This window comes from Gallinula chloropus (assembly GCF_964237585.1).
Source record: "Gallinula chloropus genome assembly, chromosome: 10".
Classification (NCBI taxonomy): Eukaryota; Metazoa; Chordata; class Aves; order Gruiformes; family Rallidae; genus Gallinula; species Gallinula chloropus.
In genome coordinates this window covers 5,851,952-5,866,863 of record NC_140095.1, presented here as the reverse complement: position 1 = coordinate 5,866,863, position 14,912 = coordinate 5,851,952, and the positions used below count along the sequence as shown (strand labels likewise).

Below are 14,912 nucleotides of genomic sequence, written 5' to 3'. Positions count from 1 at the left end.
TCCAAGTAAGGTAGAACATTACATTAATCTTTGGGAAAGGGATCAAACAGAGCAAGTGATTGTTTAGGGTATAAGAGGGATGGCACCATTAATGGCATGAAACTAAAAGAAGAAAGAAATTTAAGATGAATGTCAGATAAGCTTCACATCTATTAAGCTCAGTAATAGCTTCCCAATGGAGGTGCCACCACATCACACAATTAAACAGGACTAGAAGAAATATTAGTTAACTTACAACAGGGACTAACTGCATAACAAAGCAGCTGGAGTAGCTGTCCTAATAGGCTTTTTTGTGTCTTTAATGTTTGTGATCCTAGGGCTCTCAAGCTGATGCCATGCTCAACTTCCTAGCTTAGTCCCTATCTAAGGGAAGCCCTTAAGAAACAACAAACCCAATATATCTAATCTTTTGATAGTTGTATAACAAGTCCCCTATGAAAACATATCTTGTTTTAGACACATTTATCTACGTCGGAGCAGATAGAGATAGATAGACATGTCTAAAGAAAGATGTATGCGTTCAATAAAATACAGTAATAGTATGTGCTTGCTTGCCAGCAGTTTCACTGCATTTCCCTCTGTTATCTCCAGCACACGCAGCCTGTGCTTGCCACAGCTCTGAGAAAACATACACCTTCCCTTGCTTCCAGTTTAAACAGCAAACTGAAGCCTTGCATCCTAAACAGACCAAACACCTCACACAATGAAATCCTCGGGAACAGAGAGTTCTATCAAGTAATACAGAGAACGCAATAGCATCGTGAAGATTCTCCCTTCTAGGAGGAGAGACAGACAGACCGACCGATGTAACACTTCAGTGCCAAGCTACACAGCGATCTACAACTGGGCTACAAAAGCTGACCTCCCTATTTTGGTAGCGCTAGAGCCCTCGATACACGCCGCCTTACACCAAAGGGGAAAGCATGGAAGTACTACTACCTTCCTGCTAAACACGTGGGACTACAGCACCGATATGCAGCCACAGAGGAGGTTTGTCATGCTAAGTGCATTGTCCACTCTCTCCTATGCCCTTTATCATGGGAAAGGGTAGGAAAAGTGGAAGAAAAACTTTCAGCAGACTATTAGCATCCAATTGCCATTCACTTGAGATTTTCCTCATGCAGGATTTTTGCAGGAGAAAGTAAATCAGGTAAATTAGTACATTCTAGCCAACACACACAAGAGATTTAGAGAATTCTGGCATGTCAGTAACTGTCAGAGGTGCCAAACACACAGATATCTCTCTCTTAAATCAATGACATTTGGAAATATTGCTAAAACCTATCGTCCACCATTCAGAGGTTAAGGACAGACTCATCACCTCCTTGGGAAATGTTATTACTTGGGCAACATCTTGGGAAAAAGAAATCTTGCTCTTCAGAACAATCGTTCACAAAGGGTCAACTAAGGAAGTAGCAATAAAAGCTGACATTTCTCACTGGCAACATGCTGTTCGTCTCTGCTTGTTCTGGCAGGTTCCTCTGCCTCCCCTCTGTTTGATGCTGATTCTACCTCATATAGTAGAGAAGGCTCAGCGGTTGGCAAGATCGAAGGGGAAGAGTATTCAGGCTGAAACTGCTTGAAGTAGTTTTAGCTGCAGAATCTCTTTTCACGATGATGGGGTGCGACCCAGCGAGGGCAGCTCCCTTGGCACGACTCCCCGTAAGGCTACAATTTTAACTCTGGCAAAGCTCAGATTGATATTGTGTCTCTTTAATCAAACTACGAAGAACTATTTTATGCTCAGGCAAACCCAAAATGTCTAAATTGGAATAACTTTATGAATGGTGAACGGATATAGAATATAACTTTCTTCCCTCTCTTTGAATTCCCCAGGACTGATAAAGAAAAAGGAGGAAGATAGTATTTCTGCTGGTGGTTCCCTGGGTGTACAAATCTTAACGTATCAGCAAATACTTGGTGTATGTACCCCAAAATCTAAAACCCCTGACTGAGGAGCTACCAACACAGTGCTGTGAATTCATAATCAGGTAACAGTTCTTCACGTGGTTGGCTGAATCATCATCTCCCTTCTTGTGGCCCTCTTGATTTTCTGATTCACCATGCTTGCATGATTAATTACTTTATATAATCTTGCTATAAAGCTACTTATTGACAAATATGCATAGATTAGAAGACCCATCTAGGACGAGAAAGAAAGTATTTTCACGATCATTAAGAAGCAACTGTGGAGTTTTTAATCACACACAACTGCTAAGGAAGAGACAACTAAATCACATCAATTAGGGAATTGATCTGTCAAGCCAAACCAAACCTCTGAAGTAATTTGCAAGTTTCACTGACATTTTTTAAGATCCTTTATATTTTGTGGTTTCATTCCGAAAGTCACAGGAAACCAGCAAAAACTGCTCAGAAGCAAAATGCACACAAAATGCCATATAACTGCATCTTCAGAATTCAATTTTGCAGAGAGGAATACTTACTATGATTAAAGCCCTGTATAACCAAGTGACTTGCCAGTTGCCTCCCTCTGAATAAATTCCAAATTCACATTCCCAGCGAGTTTGTTTACTTTTAACTACACAACATACCCGAACCCCACTGCACGCTTCTATTTACAAACCTAAATCTCCTACTAAGCTCTTTCTGGGCAATTTATTTGTATAATTTCTCCATTTAGTGCTTTCTATCCTCTGTTGATGCATTTTATTCATAGGCTAATAAGGACTTTCTTTTTCTCATAACTGTGGGGGGTCAGGAAAAACAGTTTTGGAACTTCAAGTACGTGGTAGCAAATACATGGCACAGTGTAGCCCAGATCCGTATCCCACAGATCCACTGACTAAGCCCAGTTGCACAGAGGGTGTGAACTAGTTGCGAAAGGACGGCGAAGCAAAGAGCTTGCTGGGGTCAAGGCAGAAAATGCAGAGAGCCTGCAAAATCTTTGTTTTTTTCTGAGATTTGAAACTATTTGTGTGCCTTCACAAAAGTCCTGACAGTGTTAAGAGACCAGGAACTGAAAAGAAAGGTTTCTTAGAGCTCTTATCTTAATAATGGGCAAGTGAAGGAGGAAAAAGGAAAAGCCAGGTTTGGCGTGGTGGCTGGGATTAGTCTTTATGCCAAAGCCCTGTAAGACCTAAGCAGCCAAGAAAACATATGTCAGGGAAACTTGTTTGCAAAGTGCTTTAAAATTTGTTCTTCATAAAACCCAGGTGGTAATTATTAATTAAAATACACTCATGAAACATCTGATACCCACAGTGACAGCCAACTGGTTTGTTTCAACACGTGAGCGTGAGCCAGTCCAACCAGTACCCCGCAGCGCGGCACTCCGCAACGGCGACGCAGCCGCTATCAGGTGACTTCAGGGTGTGCAAAACACCTGAAGATGTTCGAGTACTGGCTTCAAAAACAAGGTAACACTGAAGCTCCCCACCTCATCCAGTTGTTTCAAATAAAGCTATTTCTGGATCTAAACAAAAACCTGTTTTCATTTTGACATGAAAAACCTGTAAGTACAAACCACTCTGCTGGAAATGAAAACAATACAACTCCATGCACTGCCTTCTCCAGCCATTACACTGATGTTTCTATAAGGTTACCTTATTTCATGCGTCATTTGGAATGTTCTACCAACGTGTAGTAGCATCATAATTGCTGTAATCTCTGGAGAGTCAGTTCATGCATTATTTGACATTTACAGTTCATTTTCTATACCTTATCAATTTTATTAATATGACTATCTTCTACTAATTGCCTTCTGATCATTCAAGCCTGCAACGTGTGTTTTGTTATTTGTAGGCAGTACTATGCAGGTGGGGAGGTTTTTGCTTGAAAGCAGCGCACGTCTGCTGCCCGTCCGCTCGCCGCTCCGACGGCGTTTTTCCCTCTCCTCCAGAGCCCCATTCCCTATGCACATGGCACACAAGGCTGCTTCCAGACAAGTTTACAGCTACATCACTTTGACTGACTAAACCAGGCATTTGGAATATTTGCTAAACAGTAATACTGAGAAGGTTAAATCTCAGCAGGGCACTCAGACAGGAACTGCATCTTGTTGTCTCAGGTTAATCATGTTCCTAATTTGCTGATTATTGACTTGCTCCCACAAAGGATTTTACTCGGCTTGACATATCAGCACCGATCAGTGATGAACTGTCAAGTGTAGTTGTTCACCGCTTTACAGCTCATGTCCCTAACCTGCAGAAACAAGGATTTTAAATTTCAATTTTAAAATATCATCTGGTGTCAACTTCAGACTATTTTCATTAATGCAAAAGCATTCTGCTCCTTTCTGTCAAAAGGAGACTACTTTTCACTAACTCAGGTCTGTAACTGCTTCCCTTTCTTTCTCTAGAATTATTTCTCTCAGTAGCAGCTTGGCTGAATTTTGATTGCTGGTCAAAAAATGCCAAGCAATCTTCTGCTGTACCACCCTGTTGACAAGCACCAGGACCCTGCATGAACACAGCAAAGTAATTCTGCAGATGATACCGGTGGAATTTATTAATTCCAGTTACAGAGCAGGGTTGGAATTGCTTCCTCCAAACACTGGAAAACAGGTTCTCTGAGGAAGAATCCAGCTCAGTAGCAGAAATAGTTGCTAATTCTCAGTATTTAATTTAACAGAACAGTCACTATATTTGTATCCTGCCCATGCAAGGTGGGGTGAAAGAAAGAAGAGGAACTTTGCCTGATCATAGCCTTCTCAGATCACAATGCAACCTAGAACAAACCCATTTGATCACAGTGCAATAGAAATGAAAATTCAGCTTCAATTACAGGCATATTTTGTACTACCATACCAGTTACACCCAAATGGATTCCTAGTGCAAGATACAGGTATACTTCCATCATACCTTAGACAATTATAACTAACATGTATTTATAGCAGAACTTGATGATTGTTTAGGAACTCTGGGTTGCCCTAAGCCATTTCCACTTCATGATTTATATTTTTGTTTGTTTTTCTCAACTAAATCATTGTTTTTTTTCATGGTGGGATGATAGGAGAAGCAAGTGCCAACATTCTGAATTAAATGAGACATGCTCAATGAATTATGCCATTACCTCACTGCAACAGATCAAGAGCCACAGACATAATTTCACCCTCAAGACCACATATTGAAGCATTACAGCCAAAATTAAACATTCTTAGGAAAAGCTCCCACCCTGGAACATATTTGTCTGTGGATATCTTCTGTGCTGCATGGATGTCTGTCAATGGCTGAAAATTAGTCAACAGCCCTCTACACCTCCCCAGTTTATCCAGGCTCTTTACAGGGTGCTGTATGCTAACTTCCAGCTGCATGGAAAGCTGTCCACCTTCCCTCCCCTCCTTGGGTTGTGGAATGCTGAGCTTTATGCCTTACCAGTCAGATCTATCTACTCACAGGGCACTGTAAGAAGAGTTAATAGAGTTTGGGTAGTCAACAAATTCTTAGAAGCAGAGGTCAAACTCTGTAAACCTTTTCTCTCCTCCCAACTCAGTTTGAAGATTTTGGTTCTCAATTCAGTCACAACACCAAGGAACAAGAGGCAATGCAGAACAGTTCTATAAATTAGCTGCACATGGAGAAGTGGATCCGAAATTCAGTTAAATGTACATTTCCCCAGAAAATTAATTGCCTCACTGTTTGTAGCATGAGTTCATACATGCACATGAACACAGTTCACTTAGGGTTGCTATCTCCTTGCAGGCAATATGTAGCAATGAAATTATGTTAAGGCCTCTGGGCTTTTTAGCTTAGATGATGCATTTTAACCATTTGTGTAACTGCAGTCTGCTTTGCCAAAGGAAAAGAAAAAAAAAGTAGTAGTTCTTTGGAAATCAGGGCAAAGCATCTAGAAATGTTGAACAGGGCTTTCCCAAAAGGGGTCACAGAGTTCTATATTTGCTTTTTAAAAATCATAAACTAAATAAAGCATTTTAAGTTAGGGTAATATCTGAATGAGCCATCAATTTTTAGGAGCAAGGATATGCATGAAAGAAGTGGTCCAGCCACTTCTCTCTCAAGAATGGAGGGGTCCAGCCCTTGCTCTCTAAAGAATGGAGGCTCTTCCCTTCTTGTACGCGTAACTGCAAATACACTATTTCTCATTACAGTTCTAATCTAATCAATTCACATTGATGAGTTTTTAATAGAATAAAAAGTTTTCTCTCTTTAACAGAAAACAAGGCTTTATCTTCTCACCACAATGAAACTAAAACACCACTCAACCAAGAAGAAAAGGATACTTAAGTTTGGTCTTACTGACTCTAAAACTGCCTTTACCTCCAGCCCTCAGCTCTGTACTACAAGGCCACTGTAAAACTACAGCGTTCCTGAATTTTCTATCCCTGAGGCTGGTTAGAAGTCAAGAAGAATTGGGTTTCTCAACTGCAAGACTTGCCCCATGTCTGAGCCAGGTGATATACATAAATACCGCCCGTGAGGGAGTGCTAGTAAAACTAGCTGCCTTCTGCTCCCAGTACAGCTGGGCAGCACTGACACTTGGGTGTTGCACACCCTGGCAACGCCATCCTGACAGCCCCTGGAGATCACAACTTCTATGAGGGCAGAAAATTACATGGTAACACACCTAGCTGTGCAGACATCCCAACATGCAGGGCTTGGCTACTCTTTGAATCTGACCACCGTCACTAGTCATTTCTGACTGGTGTATAACTGGACAGGTTTATCCCAATTGGTGCCAAGATTTTGTCAGAGGTTTAAAGCCTTGAGTGCCAAACTACAAGTTATTTTAAAAATAACCTGAAAGGCAAAAACATCACCATTGATTGCTACTTTTATCAATGTACTGCTAAGGTATGTAATAACCTAGAAATCTTAGTATCAGGGTGTTCAGTCAAACATGACCAATCCAGTAATTCCCAGGGTACTGCACAGAATCCCTAAACTTTAGCTCCATAAGTTCCAGCATAAATCTAACACAGACGCTCTAAACTTTTGCGTTTTGACATTTAAAGTCAACAAATACATTGATAAAGTACCTGGGCATGTGATGGTGGGAGTCCTCTTCTTATATAAACACCAAAAAGAGCATCCTTCCCTAAGGATATGTTGAACTTCAGGAACTGTGGCTGGTTGATGTGTATCTGAGACCGCCAGAAAACTCCAGGGGGGACTTCCTGGGTGACCCTGCGGCCAACTTCTGTTTCTCCACTATCTATGCTGCTATTCCTAGTGACCCATGGTCCTAAAAAAATAAAAGCAAATACAAATCACATAACTGCTTTTAATACAGATATTGTTATTAATTCAAGACAAACATCATTGTCAGTGCCACCTTTAAAATCAGACATTCTTACTTGGATGCACTTTGCCTACCGTTTCAATCTGTGTGTAAGAACGTGTCCCCTACGTTTGAAGTAAAAAGGCTGTGAACATTTCCTGTGGAGCATCTGCAGTCTCCCAATCCCTCCAACCCTTTAATTCTGCAATTGTTCTTTACCCATCAAATATAGTAACAGCAGAGTCAATTAAGCGCATACAAATCTCCCCGTGCTCTTTTCAGCTGCATCTTGCATGCAACCAGGCTATAAAAAACCAAATGTATCAGGAAGGTGAACTAAGGGGTAACTTCAGTCTAGATGAACCGATTGCTAATTGTTATTGCCACTGCTTTAAATAGTAAAGCAGTTCACTAGAGTCCAGGTCATAGACAGGAGAACTGAAATGCATGGGATAGGATTTAGAGAACAGTGTCTGTACTCTGACGTGCATCCTCTCCCTCCTGAAAGAGAGTACAACTCAATGTGCTGCCTTTTTTCTCTCTGCCTGAAGCAGGGACTGCCAAGTCTTTCTCCCTTGTGCTGTGGTTAGTTAATATCCATCATCTGATGGTTCTTCAGCATGCATTATTGAAGACAAGATACCCGACCTTTCTGGTTGAGTGCTCTGGCTTCCAGTCCAGGAAACAGCCAACCTTTAAAACATGGTGCAAATCCCTTCTGTTCTCAGCTGAACAGGGTGGTGCTGAGGCTTTAAACATGGAGGGTGATACGTGAAGAGTTAGCAGTGCTATCAAGCTATAGCATAAAGCAAGGTTTGATTTTGTGTTCCATATTCCCAGACAGCAGGGTGGGAAATATATTTTAAAAATATTTGTAATAATTTTATTACAACAGACACTATGAAGACCAGAAAACCACAGGAAATATCTGCTAACAATCACAGAAATTTAAAGGTATCATTAATATAACTAATCCTACACACTGGATGGTAGGGATACCTCTGATACAACCTGACAGTAGACGTTAAAAGCTCCCTGATATGGTTTTTTCATGGTGTAATGCTATTATCAATAAATGCCGAGTTACTTTTGAAATATATTCAAGCTCTGTATGAACGTACCAGGACGGCACAGAGTGACACATAATTCCAGCAGGTAAGTACATAACAGCTTTGCCATCTTGACTATCTTTAATTGAGAGTGCTGCAATAGCAGGGTTTCAATTATAGATTCCAAATTATCTGTGTTAGCAGCACTTACGCTTGTACATAATGAAACAGATATTATGTTCGCAGTGTTTTGAAATGGAAAAAGAATGCTCTGAATACCAACTGCTACAGTTTTTGGCAACTTGTTTGTTTTTTTCCTTCTCTGTGTTTATGGCTCTACAGTAATGTCGCAGCACTGAGGGGAAAAGGAAGCAGAAGCTGCTGCAAAGGCAGGCTGCAGAGAAAGGGAAATGGCCGAGAAGGTCAAGCGCTGTGCCTTTAGAGCTGCCCAGGAACAGACAGACTGGCCAGCTTCAAACACAGGAGATTTTATAAAATACATGACACCATTTCTAATGGAGTACTGCAACAGAGGATCTCTCAAAGCTCCTACCTCAGGGAAGTCAGGAATCACCTTACTAGAATTTAAATTAGTCCTCACCCACGTGGAAAACCAGGTATGGAGCACATAAAATCACCTGCTGAATGCTGTACTGGAATCACATGCGGAGCTGGGAGTCAGCCTAAGACCAAGGCTCCTTCATCTGCTTGGAGTACAACATCACACTTAATTCACAATTTCAAGTTCTGATAATAAATGATGATTCTTTTTTTTTTTTTTTTTAAAAAAAATATCTTAAGAAGTGTGCTGCAAATTATTTCTCTGGAGGCAGACTGTGCAGACTTAAACAAATATCAACTGTACCTAACCTGAGACCGGAGTCCTTGACACTCTCTGAAGAACCTTGTTCTTCAGGATCAGTATAGCCAAAGTCATACAAATCGGTCAGAGAAAAAGCCATTTGCAGGAAGCATTACAGGAGGCATTATTATATGATAAAAGCTGTATAAGTAATAAAAGATTAACAGACCAGCGCCTCTTTCAGTATCCTGACTCTGTCCACAGGCTCCTTCCTTGTACTCAATGAACTATCTGCATTACATACTTGTTGCAATTTGGCTAATTTCATGACTACAATACAGCTGCTCTGGCCCATGGAAGCTAGTGGAAGGCTTGGACTTAAAGAATACTGAAATCAGCAAGTGCAAATCTGTCGCTGAAATCTGCAGGTGAAATTGGTGGGCATCTGGAGCTTCAGACTGTTTGAAATCAGAAGCCTGTTGCTGAGGTCTGAAGCCGCTTCTCATTTAGTTTCTTTATGCAATACTTGATACTTTTTAATATAGAGTGTGTGTAAATCTATATACAACACTTCATCCTTTTAGTACAGTTCTAGAATTCAGTGGAGCAGTGGGTCAGGTACATTCAGAAATTACTCGTATTAGCAGCACAAATCTAATATTCCAATTAGTTCAAAAATAAGCAGTTTACAGTCACTAATCTCATGTCACAAACATACAAACATACACGTATATAACCAGAGGTACTGAGTACTGAAATGGCTCCTAACACCTCTAAGCAGCCTAGCCACAGGATAAGCTTTAGAAAAGCGAATCCTTGCCAGCACCTGCTGAGAAGTGAGGCGGTGTCAGAACGCCCCCCCACATGCATCTCCCCTGCAAGGTACTGAGTCACATGTGTTTGACCCACACGGAACAGCAGTGACACCGCTGCAGCCCTTGCACCTCGCCTTCAGCCAGTGCAGCAAGCTCACTGGGCATGCGAAGGACAAGGCCACCAGCATCTCTGTTGGTGATTCTGGTTTCATTGGCTACTGAAGAAGCTGCAAGACACCATCATCAATGAGTTTTGATAATTACATTGCTTCCCAGTCTGCCAAATACATATTCTCCAGAATTGTAACTTTACAAATTACTTTAATTCTTACGGATGTTCAGGTTTTTGTATTTCTGGTTGAATTTAGCCATAGCCTCCTTTGGTTTTCAAAATTTCTATTTTCTATTTCTATCTGGGACAGGGGCATTTTTTAGTAGTCAAGAATCTTTAAATATATCAATTAAGCTGTAAAGAGAATATTCCAGGCATCAAGAGAACCAGACTTACATTCACACTACTTCAGCACGCACCTCAGATAAACAAATACGTTGGATGTCAAATTTTCAGAACAAAAAATTGTTAGAAAAAGACTATTCCTTTATATTTCACATGAAAAGTTTGAAGTTATTAGATTAAAAACTGTTGAAAACTGAAGATGAGACAGTTGATTTTGTAATTCTCAATCAGTGTAGAGACATGATTCCCATTCTTAATACTGAAACGATTCTGCTCAGTTGGCCATTATCTTTGGGATCATCTCCCCACAGATGTTCTTATGTTGCTCTACAACATAGATTATTTGGTTTCTAGCTGTGAAAACCTAGGAAAAGACCTGCAACAACTATAAGGGTTCAGCACAGCAGAGGGTTTTAAGAGCAAGTTTGGTAGGCAACCATCACAAGTGATCAAGACACTTCACCTACAACAAAGAATGGAACGGGTTGGGTGACTCCAAGTTTTCAGGCCTGTATTTTTGGTGCATGGCATGCCCCTGTTCTATAGCCCACCTGTGCCACGTCTGAGGAGCAGCTGCTGCCTCATCTCCAGCTCGCTGAAAGGGTTCCTTATCTTTGCTTTTAAGAATTCAATACATGAGATCCTGGGTTTATGTTTCTACATTATAATGCTGAGATCACAGAATTCAGAAATTACTGAAGTTTGTGATAAAATCTAAGTGTTATATTTGCAAGTTTAACTGGTAATGTTTTAAGTCTAGCTAACTAAGGGAGCTCTAGAGATTAGGTGTTATTGAATCATACTCATAAATTCTGAGTTACTTTTGCTGGTATAAGACACAAAACTAACACACTTGAGTTGGTCATGATCTTGATGTTCTCAGATGGCTACTTGTAAAACAGAGATATTAACAATGACCCATTAAAAATTCTCACCTTAAAGATGAGTAATGCAGAGCAGTCATACAAAGTTCCGCACCAACATGCGGAAGAACTTTTTCACAGTGAGGGTGACGGAGCAGTGGAATAGGCTGCCCAGGGAGGTGGTTGAGTCTCCTTCTCTGGAGATATTCAAGTCTCGTCTGGATGCCTATCTGTGTAATATGAGATAGGGAGCCTGCTTTGGCAGGGGGGTTGGACCCGATGATCTCTTGAGGTCCCTTCCAACCCCTAAGATTCTGTGATTCTGTGATTCTGTGATTCTGTGAAATACTACTGAGGTGCTTTCTCAGCTTTGGCCTCTTCCTGTTCTTTCCTCCCCAAGTTAGAAATACAGAAATGAAAAGCAAAGTAGGTATTACCATAGAACCTCTTTTACTAGTCAACTAGCTTATTTTTTTAAATCTGAAAAGCAGAACATCCCTGTTTGAGCTGCAAGGGTTTTTTTCTGCACTAACAGTTTCACTTATAAACTCTGTCTCTAGAGACTCTCCAACTTTTTTATAGCTCCCTTCAGTCTTCACCTCCTAATGTAGGGAATGTATCTTGCCACCTGGCTCACTCCCTCCAGCTATTTTTAGAAGCTTTTCCATGCTGATGGACCACTGCAGATCACATTCAAAGAACATCAACTGCACTTAAGTGAAGTTACAGATGTGACAAACTGACAAATCTGGGAAGAAAGACTAACCCGAACAATTCATACCACTGTGAACAAATAAATCCCCACATCATTACTGCTGCTGTGAGTGACTGTTGTAGAGTTTCATCTGTTTATCTCATAACGCCACAGACACTTGATTTTTTTTTCTGTGATTTTCTCTCTATAAATATCTACAAAAGAGAGTTTTAAAAGCATACTTCTTCATCTTACCCAGGGGAGCCATTTCAATCGCTCAGTCAAACATATATTTATCAACTAAATAACACTTATTCATTTAAACTGCTGTGTTATTTACCCAGTTGAATTACTATTTTGGCATATACGTTTGAAAAGACTGTTTTAGCACTCAAGTATATTTGCCTATGAAGCTATCAAGTAGGCAACGCATGACAACAGCACCGCAATCCCCCCATGCCCCCCCAGCTTGTCAGCAGGGCTCATCTCTGAGCTGGAGGTCAGTCTCAAGGTGGCAGCTGACAGGACATGCCCAGTCAGCCTTTAATTTAACTGATGTCAAGCAGTGTCAGCTACGGAGGCAGAGCTTTATTTACACTGAAACCAGATATACCCGAGTATTTATTATAGGCTCCTCTCCCATACTGTAGTTAAAATTAAAAAATAAAAATTAAATCTGGCTACCAGCAGTGTCACACTCCAGACATCACATTTAAACAGCAATTAACTCCAGCGCTTTGACTGCGCGCGGTTATAACGGTGATGACTGCAAATTGGGTCTTGATAACACTTGCAGAATATCTTGCAGAATAGCCTTTCCAATGGATCCATAACAAACTACCAAGATAATCTGGACTATTTCAAGTTATATACAAGGAATACTTATCACCAGTGTTGGTTAAAGAGAATTCCTTTTCACTTCTTTTCCTGTATCTCTGCACCTCTAAAAAGAAAAGGAAAGCTGCGACTGCAGCAGTGATCTCTGTGTAACCTGTTTTGCTGTTGCTGTTTGTTACATAGTTAGGGATTTTCACAGCTGACTCGAATTCCAAAGAAATTTATGATACAGCTGTGTACAGTAAACCAATTGATATAAAAATACACTCCACTGACTTTTTGCCAAAAAAGAATGTGTGGGAATCACCAGGGTTTTCAACAATAGCTTGACTTTTTCCCCTTAGGTAAATTTACTACTTACCTGACCAGGCACTTCTTATTGTTTCATAAAAACAAACAAAAGAGGAGAAAGTGCCTTTTGTATACAAATTTCTTCAGTAGGAAAAAATCTGTGCTATGGATTATTACTACAATGATCACTTCCTATATGAAATTATGCTCCAAAATATCTACTACTAATACCTAAGTGCCCTAGGACCCAAGTGAAAACAGATTCTTTTAGAAATGTGTACAATAGATTGACTGCTGATGCAAAACAAATTCCCACAGCTATAATAAAGTAAAAAGCCAGGAAATTAGAGTTTGTCTGGAGAAGCTGCTATGACACATCTTGAACTTCAGTTATGCTGAAGATGCTGGGATACTAATGAGCTCTATTTTGTGAAGTGAGGAAGGAAGCTTCTGAATTTGTATGAGCTTTCAGCGTCCAGTAAAACAGCTTCTGAAACAACCCAAAATCTCAGGTTTCCTGTTCAGCATCCCATGTTTCTACTCTGGCAAAGAGAATGTCTGCTTAAGAGCACTGGTCTGGCTCGGCTGCAGCCAAACCATCTGGCCCCACAGGTGGAATTAAGGAACATGATTAATACCCTGATACACCTATAAATTGAGGCACATCTTCACATTCGTGTGGGCATGGCTTCACAAGATTCATTTTTTCATAATCAGAAGCAAATTAGAACAGAAATGAAGTTAAGATCTGTTAGTTCGCTGCATTTCACAGGGACCAGACATACTGGCATAAATTTCTTCATCAACACAATCTTCTCTGATGGTACATAACACACCTCACCCCTTTAAACACAGCAACTCGTGCTACCACCATCAGCAGCATCGCAAAAATAGAACTCAGATTCTGTTGAACTCAAACCCTTTGCTTCTGCAAAGACAGTGCTGGAGCCTGCTGTATCTTCAGACAAGCACACCACAAGCCTCCACAGTGTCCACATCAATACCTCTGCTCACTAACGTGTTAATTAAGATCTACATTACATTAGCCACATAGCTACTTAGTAAGATTAATCCACCTGGAAAATGATGGCATGTCTTGATTAAACTGAATGCAGGTAACGGAAGTGACATTTAAAATACATTGATTGTTATTACACTTTGATCATCTGTTTCAAAGTGTCTGGAAGGAAACAGTAGAAACCAAGAGATTCATGTTGTTAACATTGTTAATGAGGTCTGAGTTTTCCAGCATTTTATCTTTTGCCTCGTGACAAGAGAGTTCCCTCCAGATGCTCCTCACACTGTCTGAGCAGGATTAGGTTCAGGCAAAAACACAGCTGGGGGTAGCAAACTGATGGCCAATTCTAGTTGTAGCTGAACCCCCACCCAGGTTACATGTAAGGATGGCAAGTTTTCCTCTTTAATAATTCTGTTATTCCTTTAACACTGCACCTCTGCTGCGCTGCTAATAAAATACCTTAACTATTATGAAATGCTCATTTCTGTGTGCAAGCCAGCATGTGACTCAGAGGTGCAGCACTGGCAGGGGTCCCACCATGATCTGGAGAGAGCTGCAGACAACCTATACATCTTTGCAGGGGGGCTGGAACTCTGTGATCCTTGGTGTCCCTCCCAACCCCGACCATTCTGTGACGGCTCCTTAGTTTAGCTTTCTGTATCTATTCAAGGAAAATTTCTGCTACATTAGTAGAAATATGGGGGTGTCCCCCTCACCATGTCCAACAAGTAAAATCGGGTCACATTTAACTTTCTTCTTTTCATTATTGTCCTTATATTTAGAACACTGAATGTGGTAACTTGCCATGTACTGTGAAGCGATACAGAATTACTCCTCACTTCTGCCTCTTACTCTGTATGCCAGCTGAGGACAACTTCTGAAGCCTAAA

General features: G+C 40.7%; 1 protein-coding gene across 6 annotated transcripts in view; it reads right to left on the bottom strand.

The window, feature by feature from the left end:
• Window positions 1-14,912, bottom strand: part of TENM2 (teneurin transmembrane protein 2) — a gene marked incomplete at both ends in the record, with an annotated part of 509,065 nt that overhangs the window by 108,581 nt on the left and 385,572 nt on the right. For all 6 annotated transcript variants that reach the window (XM_084268596.1, XM_084268597.1, XM_084268598.1 and 3 more), the window contains one exon: window positions 6,956-7,161. In XM_084268596.1, the coding sequence (XP_084124722.1) occupies window positions 6,956-7,161 (206 nt within the window). The remainder of the gene's footprint in view (window positions 1-6,955; window positions 7,162-14,912) is intronic.